At 41.6% G+C, this 17,893-nt stretch overlaps 2 protein-coding genes across 3 annotated transcripts; both read left to right on the top strand.

Moving 5' to 3' along the window:
* The first annotated feature begins 1,728 nt into the window (after window positions 1-1,728).
* Window positions 1,729-11,258, top strand: matn3a (matrilin 3a). 2 transcript variants are annotated; one of them, XM_048251421.1, is made up of 7 exons: window positions 1,729-1,931; window positions 3,141-3,785; window positions 4,637-5,212; window positions 6,771-6,896; window positions 9,715-9,813; window positions 9,916-9,985; window positions 10,368-11,258. In XM_048251421.1, exons 1-6 carry the CDS (start codon window positions 1,766-1,768, stop codon window positions 9,969-9,971), a joined length of 1,668 nt encoding a protein of 555 aa, XP_048107378.1. In that variant the 5' UTR covers window positions 1,729-1,765; the 3' UTR covers window positions 9,972-9,985; window positions 10,368-11,258. The 2 variants fall into 2 exon arrangements, with proteins under 2 accessions (XP_048107378.1, XP_048107379.1); XM_048251422.1 differs by lacking the exon at window positions 3,141-3,785.
* Window positions 11,259-16,793: 5,535 nt separating this feature from the next.
* Window positions 16,794-17,777, top strand: ttc32 (tetratricopeptide repeat domain 32). Its single transcript, XM_048250428.1, has 3 exons — window positions 16,794-16,976; window positions 17,109-17,275; window positions 17,454-17,777. Exons 1-3 carry the CDS (start codon window positions 16,855-16,857, stop codon window positions 17,579-17,581), a joined length of 417 nt encoding a protein of 138 aa, XP_048106385.1. The 5' UTR covers window positions 16,794-16,854; the 3' UTR covers window positions 17,582-17,777.
* Window positions 17,778-17,893: the final 116 nt, after the last annotated feature.

Here is a 17,893-nt window from a genome sequence, read left to right as displayed (position 1 = left end):
TGATTGATATTACTCTTTACTGTTGCCTGTTTTCCTTTTTTTCCATTTTAACTGTGTGTTATATGTTTATGACTTAAAGTTTTGTCTTAACCATGTTTGAAGTGTTTGGTGAAAGAGGGTTGTAGCACTTTTAAAAAAACAAAAAACAAAGTATATATTTCTTATTTTGAATAACCCTTTCTCTTTGACGTGGCCAGATCCTGTTTGACCATGCTAAGTTTTCCACATTGTGGCTGAAGTCGTTATTGTGATCCACCCTTGTGTTTATCCAGTAGCTTTTGAGGTGTGCTTTTGGCCAGTGGTCCTGGGGTGGCGTGTTTTCTCGCTCCTCACGAAGGGACAGCGCCCCCTGGAGATGTGGAGAAGTATGGCTACTGTTGTGATCATCTGTGAATGCATGCTACTCTTTATTTTACCAGCCTTTAGTTTCACATGCAGTCTGAACCATTGTGGATATTGTAAAAACACACATACACACACATTCACAGAATGGCTTCAATAAAAATTTCAAAAACATTTGTATCCATCACATGACCCTAAGATGCCCTTTTTTCTGTGTTTTTCCTCTGAGCAGTAAAAATGCTACAAGATTGTTTGGATAGGACCGAATTTAATGCTCCATGCATTCATCCATTTGAGACCCTTATCACTTTCCTTATCCCTTATCAATTTAGAATTGTAGGTCAGAATGTAAACTGGGCCACAGATGGTAAGCACAATTGCATTAGCTTAAAACTATCTAGTCGAGTATAACCTAAAACTAGCTTAATTAAAATGTCACAGCCCATACAAATTTTTTGTTTAGAATATAGATATTAAGAGAATAAGTCATTATGCAAATACTTTTACTTTTAATACTTAAAGTACATTTAAAAGCAGGTACTTTTTACTTTTACTTAAGTAGGGTTGTCATTGTGGTAGGCCTACTTTTACTGAAGTAAATATTTCTCTGTGTATTTGTACTTTTACTTAAGTACTGAGATTCAGTACTTCCTCCACCACTGGTCATGAAACACTTCTATGTTGCAAATTATATTTCAAACTGCCATTTTATTTGTTGGTGTCCCTCCAGGAGATGAGGCATGAGCATTAACACTTACAATGAAATTGCACACACATTTGAGATGTGTTTTTAGTGCCTCTCCGGTATTAAGCTGTAGGGATTTGGTTGACTTGTCAAACAAAAGCTACGTTCAGAACCTTTCATAAGGGCAATGTTGGATCTGCTTAATTTGTAAACAAACTGAAAACTGTACTAGGAAAAAATCGCGATTGTGTAGTTTAAATAATAATTTGCGCCATCTTGTGGACAAATCTAATCTATTCAGCGTGATGAAGGATGGTGAGTTGACTGTTAACTCTGACTCTAGGCTACTTTTGTTTTGACTGAAAAGGTCTATGTAGACTCTAAACCTTTTTGTATAGGCATTAGCTTATGATTTGCCTAAGATTTGGAATTAGGCCTAAGTGAACTTTCAGAAAGCTTTACTTTTGTGACCTGTTTTTTGTTGTACTATTGTACTGTAAAACAGTAATATATTGTATTGTAATCTATAACAGTCGTTGATCCCTAGAAGATTAGCATAGAAATCACAGTTTGCACTTCTTTCCTAAAAGGGGGCCGGCTCTTGGGGAAACCCCTTGGATTGGACAAGAAACTTAGACGCGCTGTCAGCAGTGTCTTCAAAATGTGCCATCCTTGAAAATATGGGAAGCACCTCAGTGAAAGTAGACAGTTGGAGCAGAACGACTATCGTGAGGCACAATGAGTCCCTTCATCTGCAGTCTGATCTACGGCCTCTCGGTCTTGTTGGTAGAAGTTTGTGGGACTTATGAAGTTGACCCTGCTAAAGTAGCGGCGCAAAGTTATGCGCAAAGAAGGACTGTTGCCCGACCACAATTCCCACCACTGAGAACTCTAAACCCTGCAGGTAAGTTTAAAACCAAAGATGCTTCAGTAAAGCAATTCAAGCGTAATAATTCATATCGCAATGCGGTTTTACAGTGGGCTTTGGTTTTGTGCTCTGACATAAAAACCCTGGCATATTATTTCGCTTTTCCATTGATGGTCTTGCACCCAATGCTTAATTAACATTATATAACAAATGCAAGGTGGATTCCTCCGTTGCTTGCATTATTGCGCACTGCATTTAGGACAGCACATTTTCGGAAAAAAACTCTTAAATTAGTTTGTATGTGTAAAATAATAATTGTAGCTGTTCCATCATTGTTTTTTGATAAGCAGTGTACTGTGCAACAAACAAATGTTTGTTCCAGAAGTCTTTAAGCTATTTTAGAAGATATGATTACACAACTCAGACCTATTTAATTCTATTGTTCACTGATTATTTTGTGCTTTTGACCTGATCTATTACTGAAGAGCTTTGATGTGATTGTGGTTATGTGGCTAACACTTGTGGACTCATTGATGGCCTATCTGTCAATCACTGTCAATCACTTGATATTACATGGACATGGCAGCTCTCTAATAATAGACATGCCAAATCACAGAAATCCATAAAAAGTCAACATGGGAAAGTAAACATATTTTGCTACACCTGCACAATGTGCACTGCTGTCCTTTTAATGAAATGGTTTTGTGGTATAGCAACTTCAGATTCTTCCAAGAAGGCATGTCTTTTATTTTCTTCAGTCTGGCTAAACATCTGCTGAGAATGTAATGGGGTCAGAGTTTCCCACTCCTGTTTAGGACCACGGAGGACTACAGGTCTTTAAGGACCTCAACTCTCAATGAAACAGCTTTCCGTTGCCTGTAGTGGATATGGTGACATTCAGCCAAACTAAAGCAGAAATGGCTCTAAATCGCACAATACTGTAGTTTGTTTACCTGTTCACTGGGACAGAAGCAGGAGTGGAACATTATGACCTATACAAGACCACGGGTGGGTAATCCTATCTATAGTGGGCCAATGGTACTAGCTGGTCATCTAAGATCAGTCTTTTATGCTACTTAGCAGATGCATATAATTTAGCTGGTTGGACTGCAAAGCTGAGAGTCGCATTGGCCCTCTGCAGGTATGATTTGATCCACCCCTGAAGACCAGTCTAACTAATCACCTACCGGCAGACTTTATGTGACTAATTTGCTTTACCGCTTCTCCTCTCTGGTGGTCCCCTAGCACATGGTGTTAACTACGGGTATAATGGGTATCACTATCACCCCCATCAACCTCACCACCATCTGCACTACCACCAGCAGCCTCCAAACCTCCAGCAACCGCCGCCAAACTACAGCCAGACACCCAGGATGTACACGCCGGTGCTCCTCCATCGACCCTTTCCCCCTTTCTCGCCACCGGTTGTGCACCGTCGGCCCCATCCCCTCTCCCCACCCCTGACACACCACCGGCCCTCGGCCCCCACCCCCCCGGCGGTGTACCACTGGTTCAAAGGCCCCGTGCGTCCCGGGGTTCACCACCAATATCAAAAGCCAGCGCCCCCTTTTAAGGGTGTGGTGCCTCCAGTGGCTTGCAACAAACTCCCCCTTGTCATGCCACTGGTGACTGCCAAGCCAACTACAGTTCCCATAGCACCCGTGACCAATCCTCCTCCAACACCCACCCCAATGTTAGAGACATTTACTCTGCCAGTGGCCACTGTACCGCCGGAGACTAGTCCCCAACCATCGACCACTCTGGCCCCGGTGACTTCACCAGTGGCGACTCTGCCACCGGTAACTCTTCCGCAAACGACCCTGGTTCCATCAGAGCTACCGGTCAGTACCCAAAGTGGAACCATCACATCCGTCAGTCCTGTGGAGACAGGTAGAATATTCCACAGCTGGGTTTCCTTACAAACCCATCTGGTCCAAACGAAACTGCTAAGAACTTATGGTTCATTTCTGTGTATTGTTGAAATACTGTATGTCCTAAAACATTTCGATGTTCGGATCATTTTGATTGGCATCACAATATGAACACAAATTGGAACGCAAACTATATATGAGCAAATGTTATCGTTGTTGACTAACTGTTAACTGTATCTTGTCATATCAAGCAACTAATACTAAGCTTTGAAAACCTGGACCCCTTTTCTCAAAGACATTGTAGCTCCACAATGTCTTCTAAATGATATCTCTTGAGAGCACTATCAGAGCTACAATGTGTTTGGGGAAAGGGTCCCTGTGGATCTCCATTGGACAATAATCTACATCAACATCAACGACCACCATCTCATCTCAGTTGTTTACTAATGGTTCAGCTGTTTGATCTCGTAATCAGAAATTAGGTAATTATACCTTATTATTTGTCGCCAACACCTAATATGTAACTTCTTTAACATGACTTGGTAAGAGCATCTCTTGATAAAATCTTTCTACACATTAGCTGATGCTATAATGTCAAGAAATCAAGATAGTCAGTAATCTGTGAAATCTTGTGATCTGACATGCATTGAGTGTTTCTAAAACAAATGCAGAATTAATGTAATATGTGACATTATGAAAGCTTTTCTTTGAGGAAATTTATATTTTAAGTGATATTCCACTTGTCTGTCCACAATATATTATTCTTGTATCAATGTTTTCAATATGAAATCTAATTCATACATGCTGTATGAAAGCATACTGACTGATATAACTTCTATTACGTACACTAATCTCTGATTGGTCTACCAGCCACTGACAGTCAGTGCAGGAGCCGCCCGCTAGATCTGGTCTTCATCATCGACAGCTCGCGCAGTGTGCGCCCTATGGAGTTCGAGAAGGTCAAGATCTTCCTGGCCGACATGGTGGACACTCTGGACGTGGGGCCGGACGCCACTCGCGTCGCTGTGGTGAACTATGCCAGCACAGTCAAGATTGAGTTCCTGCTGAAGGACCATCCAGACAAGGTGACCATGAAGCAGGCCATCACCCGGATCGACCCCCTAGCGGCGGGCACCATGACGGGTCTGGCCATCAAGAAGGCCATGGACGAGGCCTTCACCGAGCAGTCGGGCGCACGGCCCGTCTCCAAGGGCATCTCCAAGGTTGCCATCATTGTGACGGACGGGCGCCCTCAGGACCAGGTGGAAGAGGTGTCGGCCGCCGCAAGGGCCTCTGGGATTGAGATCTACGCTGTGGGGGTGGACCGGGCCGACATGCAGTCGCTGCGGCTAATGGCCAGCCAACCGCTTGATGACCACGTGTTCTACGTGGAGACCTACGGAGTCATCGAAAAGCTGACCTCCAAGTTCCGGGAGACCCTGTGTGGTAGGAGTAGGCCTGGAATATAATTAGCCCATCTCTTTTTCAGCCCTAAAGAAGTATGTTCATTTAGGGACTGAGAAATCTGGTTCCATTCATCTGTCAGACCAGCTGACCTGTTGTCATAGACTTGGTCCTCTCTGAAAATGACTACTCTTTGTTATAATACAGGGTCTTCATTTCCTCAGAGAATGGAACCAGTATTTTGTTTCTGTGAAGTTAAAGTTTCAGAGAACCTGTCATCTCAGCAGCTTTGTAGTTAGACAGTTAAACAAGTACTGGGCTTGAAAAACTGGTTTTGTAGTCACAGACATCTGCAAGATCATATTGCACTTCTACTTAGCATTTTAAAATATATTTTGTTTGTTAATTTATTGCTAATAATTTATTGCTGAATGTATGTTCAAGCTAATAACCTTAACTGTATTCACTAATTTCTGTCTGTCTTTTTCCAGGAAACTATGTTGTCTGTGTTTGTGAAACGGAAAACTTGCCCTGTTTTGAGTTGGTTCTGCAAAAGTGCTTGATGGCTGAAGTGTATGAGATGGATGTAGGGTGTTCATCTCTGGATTAATAGGGCTTGTTGAGATAGACAGCCCTATTTCTTTAAAACACTGAGGCTTGCAATTGCTTCCTAGACAATACAAGTACATTTGCATCAATTTCCACAACATGGCTATGGCAACACACAAATTATTACTCTCATTGATTTTCAAAACAAGTGTCTTGTACAAAATTGAGTTTGTTCTCCTGACCAAAGATTATAGAGCACCACAAATGTGCACAAGATGGTCCACTTCCACTTTATGTGAAAAATATTAAGATAGCAATTATGAAGTGATCATTGCAATATATAGGAATATATTATATTACATTATTGTTAATAATAGCTGACAAACTGGCGAAAGGAACAGGAAGAATTGCTGTAAAACTTTTGACACTTCTGGCCATATGCCTTAGCTTTATGCAGGTTTTTGGTGCTTTAAAATCTTTGTTCTTGACAAGGTGTCAGTGTTCATAATCTATAAGTTGTTATATTATGGTAGTTTGGTATGTTAACAATTTAACTAAAGAAGTAATTGTGAAAATAATTATGACGGCATAATTATCCTATAAATGGTCATGATTGTTGGGATCAAACTAATTTTGAAGTTATTTAGATATTTTTTTAAATGTCTGATTACAGGCTTCCTTTAGTAACTGATTGTATTGGGATTTCTCTCTGTTGTGAGCTGTCTTTCTGTTGGACATACGAGGCTAATGTAATTTAGCCTCTTGTATGATCACTGACAAAAAATCAGGGATTATTCCTTAGCCTTTAATGTATACTGTATATGAACCACAAGCATATATGACTCCAAAACAACATATATGATTTAAGTACAGATGAGAATGACGAACCACTTTATGGGCAGCAACCTTACGTACACACACACACACACACACACACACACACACACACAGAGACAATCACACGTAGTTACTCGGTGACTTGCCAGCCAGTGAAATTGTCCATGTGCTGCTTTTGTGCCTTCAGCGACTCCTAAACCATGGCTTATTGCAGGTCTGGACCCCTGCACCATGGGACACGACTGCGAGCATATATGTCTGAACAGCATCTCCTCCTATTACTGCCAGTGTCGGGAAGGCTATTTGTTGAACACGGACAAGAAAACATGTTCCTTGAAAGGTAAGAACCTGTGAGCTGCTATGAGCTACTAGCGTTGATGTCGAATCAGCTTATGCACACAGTGTCCAGTCCTGGCCCCAAAGAGCTGTATGGTTCCTATTCAGAACCAGTTAGTAGAAAATACTGTTATTATCGATATCAATATATTAAATGTATTTATATAGAATTCTGGTTGTTTTAACCTCTGACTACCAAAGGCTGGAATGCATCAATGGATGTATATGAATGCATCAATGGTTCTGTCTACACAGAACTGTCTCTGACATACAGTAGCCTACCTTAGGTTTTTGAAAGTGCAAAAAAAGGGGCCGCTTTAGGACCAGTTTTCGACTCTGTACATTGTGTCTACTATGTCAGTGTTATGCTATATTTTTCCCACTGAAGAGGAGCTAACCATAGATGTGAACTAACTTAGTGGCATGGTTCTTCATGCACTCTTGGCTTCATCAGTTGCTTTGCATGCATCTCTCTTTTTGTGTCTGGTCTCTAGACCAGACAATTTGTCATTCAGTGTTGCTAGTGTAACTGACATCGGCTGTTAACAGTGGTGTGTCTGGAGTAGTTTTTCTGCTGTGTGTATGTTCTGCCAGTCGGACACAATGAACACAAGTTTATTATAATTTGTTAGTGAGCTGCATTCAAGTCCTCTAAGTTCACGAGTACCTAGGGTAGATGTGTCTGCTGTGTTTGTTATCAGGGATGTGGTGAAGTATCTTTGTCGCTTAGCGATGATAAATCTGTTTACCAGACTTTCCGATCATGCTTGACATGTGGTTGCAAAGCAGAAGAAAACCAAGTGATTTACATTTTCTCTAACTGGAGTGTCAGCTGTTTTGGGCAGCTTTTCTGGCTCACTTTTACGTTTACAGCCATTTGTGCCTTCTGCCAGCCAGGAGAAATTCTTTCAAGTTCAAGCAAAGGCCCGCACTGGCCTCTCGGACTAGTGCGGCATGGGGCATGACTGTGAACAAATATGCATTAGCAGCACCTACTCCTATCAGTGCGATTGCCAGGACGGTTATGTGTTGAACAAGGACAAGAAAACCTGTTCCTTACAAAGAAGTAAGAACCTGCAAGTCAGCTATAACCCAGCTGGCTTCAGGGCAGGGAAACAGTGAGGTAGCTGGCCTCTGTTTATCACAGGGTCACAGAGTTACTCTAAATTGTTTATTTTTAGCATACTGTTGAACTAAAGGAGTCTTCTCTGGCAGGCTCTGGGCTTATGAGAAATTGGCTATAAAAGGGAAGACTTCCACAGAGTAACTCTTCACAACTGAGTGTGGATGCCCTTGATGGCAGTGGGTGATACAAATGAAACTTTTTTAGTGTAAATGTCAGCCCGTATGAACAAACATTAGATTGAAATCCTCAGCATTCATCCGCGCATCAATGAAAGGAAAATATTCTTGTAGAGAAAGATGTGTTATTTATTTAAATGTACAATGTGTTCCCGAATTTCATAAATACTTCTTTTAATTCTTAAGTATTCATTTGGATGAGGCTTTTATCCAAAGCGACTTACATAATGTCAATAATTATTGCAAGGGTTAGTCTCCCCAGAGCATCCCAGGGTTAAGTGGCTAACCTAAGGAACTTAGACCAGGTTTGCAGGCTAAGGTGGGGTTTGGGCTTTGAGGTGGAACTGAGTGCCATTTTAGAGATGTTTTACATGTTTTAGAGAAATTACATGTAAACCCACAAGGAATAGATTTATGGTCTATACCTGCTGTAGTGTTATCACACAAAACATCTTTGTCTTCTCTATTTATTGGTCATGATGAAGATGTTTATGCAATGCAAACTCCAAACTGTCCTAGAGACCTGTATACCTGAAACTATGTGATCTGTTCAAAAATATATAAATGCAGGTTGAGACTCTTAAAGTAAACAGTCACCATAACGTATGATACTGAGAACTGGGAAAGGTGACAATTCCATTTACCAGATAACATAATTGCACTGTTAATGTTGGTGTCTATAGCAACATTCATAATAACAATAGCTAGTATCAATTGTGGAGGAATTGGAACTGGTCTTGCCCAACAGTCTCATTCAACGGGGGTGGGGGGTGTTTCTGTTTGATCCATAAATAAACTGGTAGCTAGACGTTAAAACTGTGTACACAAGACCAGAGGTCACTAAGCTACTGTTTGTTTTGGTTAACACTTTAGTCCAGGAAAAATTGCACAATAGCAGGATTTTGTGTGTTTGTTTGCAATCTTTAGCAGCCCAGCCCTGCTCTCTGGTTCTGAAATAACACAAATGAGTTATTGTTCAGCCATTGATATTTTATGCCATGTCTCTTCAGCCTTCATTATACTAGCTATAGTTTTAGTCAGGGGCAGTGTACTGCCACCACCATATAGCATAGTTGCTAAACATTTGTTAGTACTAGATTAGCCTCCATGTTCACCTAGCAGGATGCTAATGAGAGATGTAGCCTAATTCCATTAGATCTGTACGCCTAGGCTAAAGCTACATGTTACCACCACCACTACATCTGGAAAAGCTTAGGCCAACAAATGTGCACCAGCTCTGACCTGCATCTGAACAAATATTGCATTCCTGTGGTGCCAGAAATAAACCATAAATTTCACAGGGTGAAAGAAGATTAAACATAGTCCTCGACGGTGACTTTTAAACCAAGTATCTCAAGATAGATTTGATGTTATGGCAAAGACGTGTTTTTTTCCCCCTTGACTGATTTACACATTTACTTTTCTGCAGTTTGAGAGCAGAGATAGTGTTTTAGTTAATATATAATGTATGTGTATGCTGAGATACATGTGCTAAAGTCCCTGCCTCACTCTCACTGAAGAGGTTAAAGTTGAAGTGATCCAGGACCCCTGCAAATGTGAGGCTCGCCTGGCCTTCCAGAAACAGACTCAAAATTCCCTTCAGGACCTTACTGCTCGACATATCCTTTGTGTCCTTATGGTCTCTTGCGCAGTATTAGAGGCGTTTGTTTGTGTGTGTGTGTGTGTGTGGCACCATTCCATTTCCTTAACCACGGCAAAACTCGCTGAAGTTACCAGGAAGGTGGAACAGCTGGAGATCGCACTGGGTCATGTCTAGACACACGAGGCAAGGTGAGCACCTGAAGTCTGCTGGTGTGGGCTTGTGTGTATTAGTGTGTCTAAGTTGTTTACTCTAAGAAAGCATGTTAAAAATGACACAATGAGTTGTTTTTTTAATATAGCTATGTCCAGATATGGACAACACAGTTTGTGTTATTTTTAACACATTACTTTTGTTACACTATGTAACACAGCATTTGTGTAATTTTTCATGACAAACTTTTGCATCACTCTTACATATAATCAACACACATGTGGGTAGAATTAAACTATACACAATTCAAAATAAATGACAACCAAACAACCATAACTACAGATTGACCATCCATTTTTATCTCTGTGCATGTTTGTGGCATTGACTCTCTTCCTCATCCCTGACCTTTGTCTTTTTCAGGGTTTACTTGGTCTGCTGAGCATTCAACTGACCATCACATCTTAGGGATCACTGCCATCCAGCCATCCCTGTATTTACCTCTTGTCTCCGGAAAAGACCTCCTCTGCCCATGGCTCCCCTCAGAGAGAGCTAGACAAAGACAGAAAGAAAGAAACCATGTGCATCCTATACCTCTTTTTAATCTGATATCAACACTGTATTCCCTAATTTGCAACCCGCCTTTTTAGATTTGGATCCATTCGGATCAGCTGGGGATATCAAAGCATGGATTAGGCTATCACCATTCAGACCCAATGAAAGGATGCAGAGACTCCCAAGAATTTATATATAGAGAATTCTGTGTCTCACCCCCCTGCCCTCCTGATTACTACAGATTTGTTTTAAAATAGAAATCTGGAGGAGAAAAAAAATCTATGTATTGTACTTCAGGGTATAGTAGACAATTATTGTTTAAGCTCTAATTATGAGCTATAATTATGTCATTTCATGACTAGCTAGCCTACCCTTTGTGTCTGTGTAGAGTAGAATAAAATTGGACTCTGTAAAATATGTAGCCTTTTTTTCCATTAAAGTAGTCAGTTTGATTGTTAAACCTTAAGTCTGCACTTGTCATATGTATTAATTCAGCTTATTCGATGTATCAGAGGAACAAAGTGTTGTTTATTTATCAAGTAATTATTACTGAGTAAAGTGTTGTTTCATTTGTTCGCTTTAGAGGAAATCATCATTTTGGTTAGCTTTGATTTTGGTCTGGTTTATGAAACTGAATTGACCTAAACTCTGACAGAAAGAGATACAATACTGTAGTAATGTTAAAGTGAGTGGAATATATATCAAAGATACATTATACCTGCTCCTTGACCTTTATACATAAAAATGGAAAAACGTGAACCTGCTTCATTCTTTCGTAAATCACCTGCACCTATGTCATACAACGGGTCATTGTACAGATGTAGACACTGTAGGAAGTTTTATTGCTGGTGTGTGTTTGTGTGTGTGCTGTATGTCTGATACGGCCGTGTGCTTTTACGCCTCAATGTCAAGACGAACACATTTTCAGCTCTGGGAGTGAAATTCATGTAGGTCTTTTGCCAAGCCCATCTCCCTTAGACAACAGTAAGGTCTTTCATAAGCCTATAGCAAATAGAAGGAAGCATCACTCCTCTCAAACATAGTAAAGCTCAATCTTCAGGCACTGTCTCACTTCAGAGAGTCCAGGCATAGTCAACATTCTAATATAAACCGTATGCATTCATGCTGGGAATATGGATTTAATGTTATGAGCAATTACTTAGTACATAATATTATTATTTATTGAGCATACTTTTCTGTGAATGACAGAGGCAATATTTTCAACTTCAGAATCTACTGATCAAGAAGGAGGAGAGGAAAGTATTGCCTTATCCCTAAGATTCACAGCATGGATGTTGAGGTCTTAAAGCATTCATTGGCTCCTTCATACATTTTCAGACATGTGATTATGCGTGAAAGGAACAAAAAAAAAATCTGTTTTTGAGCTCCAATCCCATTTTGGAGCGGTTTGGAGCTGCTTATAGAACCCATAACTCTCAGTTATGTACTTAACCCTAATGTCCTATATCTGTCTATATGTGTGTGTGTGTATATATATATATATATATATATATATATATATGAGGTATATGCATAGAACAGGCAGTTAGGGGGGAAAAATGTTCCCTCCAGTCTTGCCAGCCACACACTGTCTGTGGGACTTGTAAGAACTAATGCAAACACGAGAGATGTTAGTTCAACAAATGTTCTGCAGACAATCGCAAACACACGTGTCTCACACCTTATTTGCCAAAACCCTCACACAGCATTTTATACTTATGTTAAGTCTATGAACCTTATGAATATTAATATGAATTAGTAATTTACCATACAAGTCTGTGTTCACATTCAAAATGTATAGCATGGATTTACTATCAACGCCCTTCAGATATTAAACTGACACCACAGATACCTATACACTGTTGCCAGGAAATGGGATTCCTAACACAGTCTTGGACATGGATGTGATTGATGTCCCCTCACTCTCCCTCTCCCAAGGGAAGGGTGGACTTTGACGGTATGTGTTAATTCTCACAGCAAACAACAAGATTCAGGTGTTATGAAAAAAGGAGAAAAAATGTCCTTTCCGTCTCCTTTATAGCCTACTTTCTGTCTTGACCTATACAATCAGACAGATAGGCAAGTTTTAATCTTAGATACCTTCCTTCTATTCCTGTAAATGATCTTCAACAGTAATGTTTTTTTTGAGGGGTAAACTTAAGATTGTCGTTTTTTCCACAAGAGTGTGGTTATTGTTACAATTTACAAGAACTAATATTTGAAAAGCTGTTATAATAGCCTTCCTAATTACCTTTGTTTAAAGACTGACATTGAACCATTTAGCACAGGGAAAACTGTCAAAGTCAAAGTCAAAGTCAGCTTTATTGTCAATTTCTTCACATGTTCCAGACATACAAAGAGATCGAAATTACGTTTCTCACTATCCCACGGTGAAGACAAGACATATTTTACCAATTTTAAGTCCACAGACAAACATAACATTCAAGTAAACAAAAAGTAAGTAAATAAGTAAATAAGAGGGCACATATAATAATGAAAATAAGAGCAGCAAAATTTGTTGAAATTGTGCATAGACAGTCAATAAAAAACTAGTGCAAAGTCAGGCCAGTAAGAGGCTTGGGTAGTTCTGTTTGACCTGAGTAATAAAGAAAGTGGCATAGTGGTGCAAGTTATGTAAGAGCAGCAGAAGTGTTGTGTTTTCAGGACAACAACACCAAGTTGTAAAGTGTACAAGTGTGCAAGTGTTCAAGTGTGCAAGTGGAGAGTGCAGGCGGCCATTGTGGGTCCAATGTCCAGGATGTTATGTAGCTGAGGGTGGGAGGGGGGAGAGGAGGGAGAGAGTTCAGCATCCTTACAGCTTGGTGTATGAAGCTGTTGGTGAGTCTGGTAGTGCTTGGGGAGCGCAGGCTTCTGTACCTCTTCCCAGAGGGCAGTAGATCAAACAGATTGTGAGCGGGGTGACTTGCATCACTCACAATTTTGGTCAGCCTCTATGGGTGAGGTGGGTGGTGTAAATGTCCTTCAGGGAGGGGAGTGAAGCACCAATGATCCTTCCAGCTGTGTTCACTATGCGCTGCAGGGCTTTCCTGTTGTATTCAGTGCAGCTTCCTTCCCCACACAGCCGATACAGCTGGAGAGGATGATCTCAATGGTGCCTCGGTAGAATGTGGTCATGATGGCTGGTGGAGCACTTGCTCGCCTGAGTTTCCGAGGGAAGTACAGGCGGCGCTGAGCTCTCTTCGCCAGTGATGCAGTGTTGGTGGTCCAGGAGAGGTCTTCACTGATGTGCACCCCAGGAATTTGGTGCTGCTCGCTCTCTCCACCACAGCACCGGCCGATGGTCAGTGGCAGGTGTTGGGTGTGACCTCCGGAAGTCAACAACAATCTCTTTGGTCTTGCTGACGCTCAGCAGGAGGTTGTTGTCCCTGCACCACGGGTCAGATGGTCGACCTCCAACCTGTATTGAGTCTCGTCAGCCTTTGGTGATGAGACCCACCAGAGTTGTGTCGCCAGCAAATTTCACTATGTGATTGTTGCTGTAGGTTGCAGTGCAGTCAAGGCCAGCAGGGTGAAGAGCAGCGGACTGAGCACGCAGGCTTTGGGGGCCCCCTGTGCTCAGTGTGATGCTGCTTGAGGTATTGTTGCCAACACGCATACTACTTGGGGCCTCTGACAGAGGAAGTCCAGTAGCCAGTTGCAGAGGTAGGTACTGAGTCCCAGTTTGTCGAAGTTTGCAGATGAGTTGTTGTGGTATTATGGTGTTGAATGCAGAACTGAAGTCTATAAACAGCAATCTCACATATGAGTCTCTTTTTTCCAGGTGGGTGAGGGCTGGGTGGAGGGCAGAGCAGATTGCATCCTCTGTAGACCGCTTGGCTCGGTATGCAAACTGGAAGGGGTCCAGGGTGGGGAGAATGGCTTTGATATGTGACATGACAAGCCGCTCAAAGCACTTCATGATGATGGGTGTCAAGTGCCACAGGGCGGTAGTCATTGAAGCAGGATGGAGCAGTTTTCGCACAGGTATGATGGTGGCAGCTTTGAAACATGATGGGACGATGGCTTGCTTCAGGGAAGTGTTAAAGATGTCTGTGAAGACATCCTTAAGCTCCCCGCGCAGTCCTTCAGCGCATCGACCTGGGATGTTGTCTGGACCTGTTGCCTGCCGGTGTTGATAGCAGCAAGTGTCCTCTTCACGCTGTCGGCAGAGAGGCACAGGGGCTGCTCATGTAGAGGGGGGATGGGTCTTCTGTGGGCAGGTGCTGTTTTGTGCTTCAAAGCCGCAGCAAAGAAGCGGTTCAGGTTGTTGAGCAGAGGGATGTTGCTCTCACAGCTCTGTGGCGCTGGCTTGTAGTCCCGTGGAGGGCCTGAATGCCCCCTGCCATAGGCTTTGTTAGTTCCCTGCTGTCTTTGAAGTGGGTGGTTATCTTGTGAGTGTATTCCTTTTTGCTTCCTTGATGCCACGGACAGGTTGGCTCTCGCTGTTTTCATGCCAGCTTCATCCCCAGCTCTGTAGGCTTTGTCTCTGGCCCTCAGCAGCCTGAGGGACATCCCCTGTCAGCCATGGCTTCCAGTTAGCCCGAAAGTGATGATGTCTTTTGTGTGGGTCACATCATCGATGCACTTGGTGATGTAAGAGGTTACAGTGTCTGTATACTCCTCTATGTCTGTCCGGTTGTTGTAAGTGGCTGCCTGCTTAAACATTTCCCAGTCTGTTGTGTCAAAGCAGTCTTGAAGAGCATCGGAGGCTCCCTCAGGCCACACTTTTACCTGCTTACTTAACCGGTTTGTTCTTTTACCCTTTGTCTGTATGCGGGCATTAGCATAACAGTGATATGGTCTGAAAGTCCAATGGGGGGGGGGGTGGCTTTGTATGCTCCTTTGTGTGTAGTGTAGACCAGGTCCAGGATGTTATCTCCTCTTGTTGGAAAATCAACATGCTGGTGTAGCTTTGGAAGTACAGTTTTAGATCAGCATGGTTAAAATCTCCAGTGAAGATGGTGAAACCGCCTGGGTGTTCCGCAGGAGGGATTTCATGTATTTTTTTTTTTTTTTCAATTATTATATGTGCCCTCTTATTCACTTATTTACTTACTTTTTTTGTTTACTTGAATGTTATGTTGTCTGTGGACTTAAAATTGGTCAAATATGTCTTGTCTTCACCGTGGGATAGTGAGAAACGTAATTTCGATCTCTTTGTATGTCTGGAACATGTGAAGGAATTGACAATAAAGCTGACTTTGACTTTGACTATTATGTTTTACAAATTAACCACAACCTTTTAACCTTTGAGGATCCGCTCCAGAATGCAGGCTAAGCATTTTTGAAAAACCTACCTGTGCAGTTTGGACAGGCAAATGCCCCAAATCATAGGCTTACTGCAATAACTGTGAAAAACGTAGTGTTATACATTAAATGTCAGAGGAGAAGCAATGGGACACATTTTCTCAGCATCAGGCTCTTTCAGGAATATCTTGCGTAGTAATTTGTTATTTTTGGCAGGTTCCCTTGACATATACAATATGAAAATATGAGATGAGGATAAAATAAAATGTGATGGCAGAAGACCTCCCAAGTAACCCGTCCTAGCAATAACTTCTGTTACCAATACAGTAATTTTAAATGTAGGCTACATTCTCACTAGGTGGCAGCATAATGCCAATGAAATGTAAAACTCACACGGTCAGAAACTACAGAAGAAGGCCCTAAGCAAAGGTTTGACGGTAGCAGAGAATGTCTAATAAAGGGGATAACTGCCACTCTCTGAAAACTTCCGGTTTCTGAACTGGTTGCAGTTCCTTCTGTGGTTCCACATGAGGGCGCTCGTCCACGAGTGCAGAATAAATGGAGGTCTATGGAGCTGTACCCCTCAAAATCCACTTTTCTCGGGATATAATTTTTCCCCAAGTAAATTGAATATAGTATTCGAAAGGGGAGGTAAAGAAAACACACTTGGTTGAGTATTATTTTTTTTAAAGTCACTTAATTGTTCTAAAAAGCCTTTCAAACGTGTCAATGACGTCATGCATTAGCACAATGCTAGTGTGTTATGGGCAACAACGACCCAACCTGTAAGAAATCAAAACGACATACGCACTTGTTCTTTCAACTTTTGACCTATAACCCATGTTGAAGTTACACAAACTACAATCAAATCTTAGATGTCAACGACAATCAGGTGAAAGACAAATTTAGCAGTCTAGCGCCATTGAATCCCATTCATTTTGCACTCATGGCGATCGCCCCCAGTGGAACTTTGGTGGAACTGCAAACAAAATTCGCTACAATGGGACTTAATACGGAGTGGCCAGGCTCTCCGTAGACGGGCTCTGACGGTAGTCTGCAAGGGTGAATAGGGCTCTGACGGTAGTCTGCAAAAGAGTGAATAGTCTACATGGAAAAGGAAAGTAACGACATTCTTAAACAAGCTCACATGGAATTTAGTAACAAAAACTTTAAACAGGCAGAGGAATTATACAGTCACTTTGTCACGTCTTGTGAGAAGAAACAGTCAAGGTAATCTGATGAAGCGGCTAGGCGAACCAACCTGCTAAATCACAAGCTGCCATTGAACTGGGAGTGTGAACACGCTTGATTCAACAACTAGGCAGCTAGGCTAGAGCTCTCAACTATGTTGTTTTGTTTCAGGAAATGTGACGCCACGGACCTCGCAGTTGCATTGAATAACCGCGGCCAGATAAAGTATTTGAGAGTTGATTTCAAGGAGGCAATGGAGGACTACACTTTGGCGATAGAGGCAAATAAAGAATTCGAAGTGCCATACTACAACAGAGGATTAATACACTACAGACTAGGTAAAGACTTTTAGAAACTAGTCACAGCATGGTTTATATAGGCTGTAAGACAATGCAAGCTAGCTATTTATAAACTTATAGGTCTATTTATTGGGTTGGCCATGTTTGTAAACATTAGGCTACAGAAGAACTTTCACACAAGTGTGGTTACAGCATAAGTCTAACATTTCTTTTCAAGGTTTTTTTGAAGATGCCGAGAAAGACTTCAAGAAAGTTCTGGAATTGAATCCAAATTTTGAAGATGCCAAACAGAGCTTACAGCAAACAATAATAGATCACCAAGAAAAGATGAACAGAGGATACTAAGCTGGATAGTTTGATCTTACCATTCTTAAATGCCCCTGTGTGTAATATATTGTAATCTTTGTACAGCATGTATAAATCACCAACAGCCTTATTGCAACTATTTTGTATTCTCTAGGACTGAGGTGCATTTCTCTTGGTTCAAAATCTCTACTCAAAAAGGTGATTTAATTAAAGTGAAGGCTAGCCTACAAAACAAGTTTGTGCCTGTTACTTTGAAGCCTACCATATCCCTGTATATAGGCCTGCTTTACACATGTAACAGAACTTGTGCTACAGCTACCTAGTTAGATGCAAGTAGAACATTGAGTGAGT

Source organism: Alosa alosa, chromosome 8 (assembly GCF_017589495.1).
Source record: "Alosa alosa isolate M-15738 ecotype Scorff River chromosome 8, AALO_Geno_1.1, whole genome shotgun sequence".
In the NCBI taxonomy this organism is placed as follows: Eukaryota; Metazoa; Chordata; class Actinopteri; order Clupeiformes; family Clupeidae; genus Alosa; species Alosa alosa.
The sequence above is the reverse complement of the archived record's forward strand: the minus strand, read 5'-3'. Positions and strand labels throughout refer to the sequence as shown.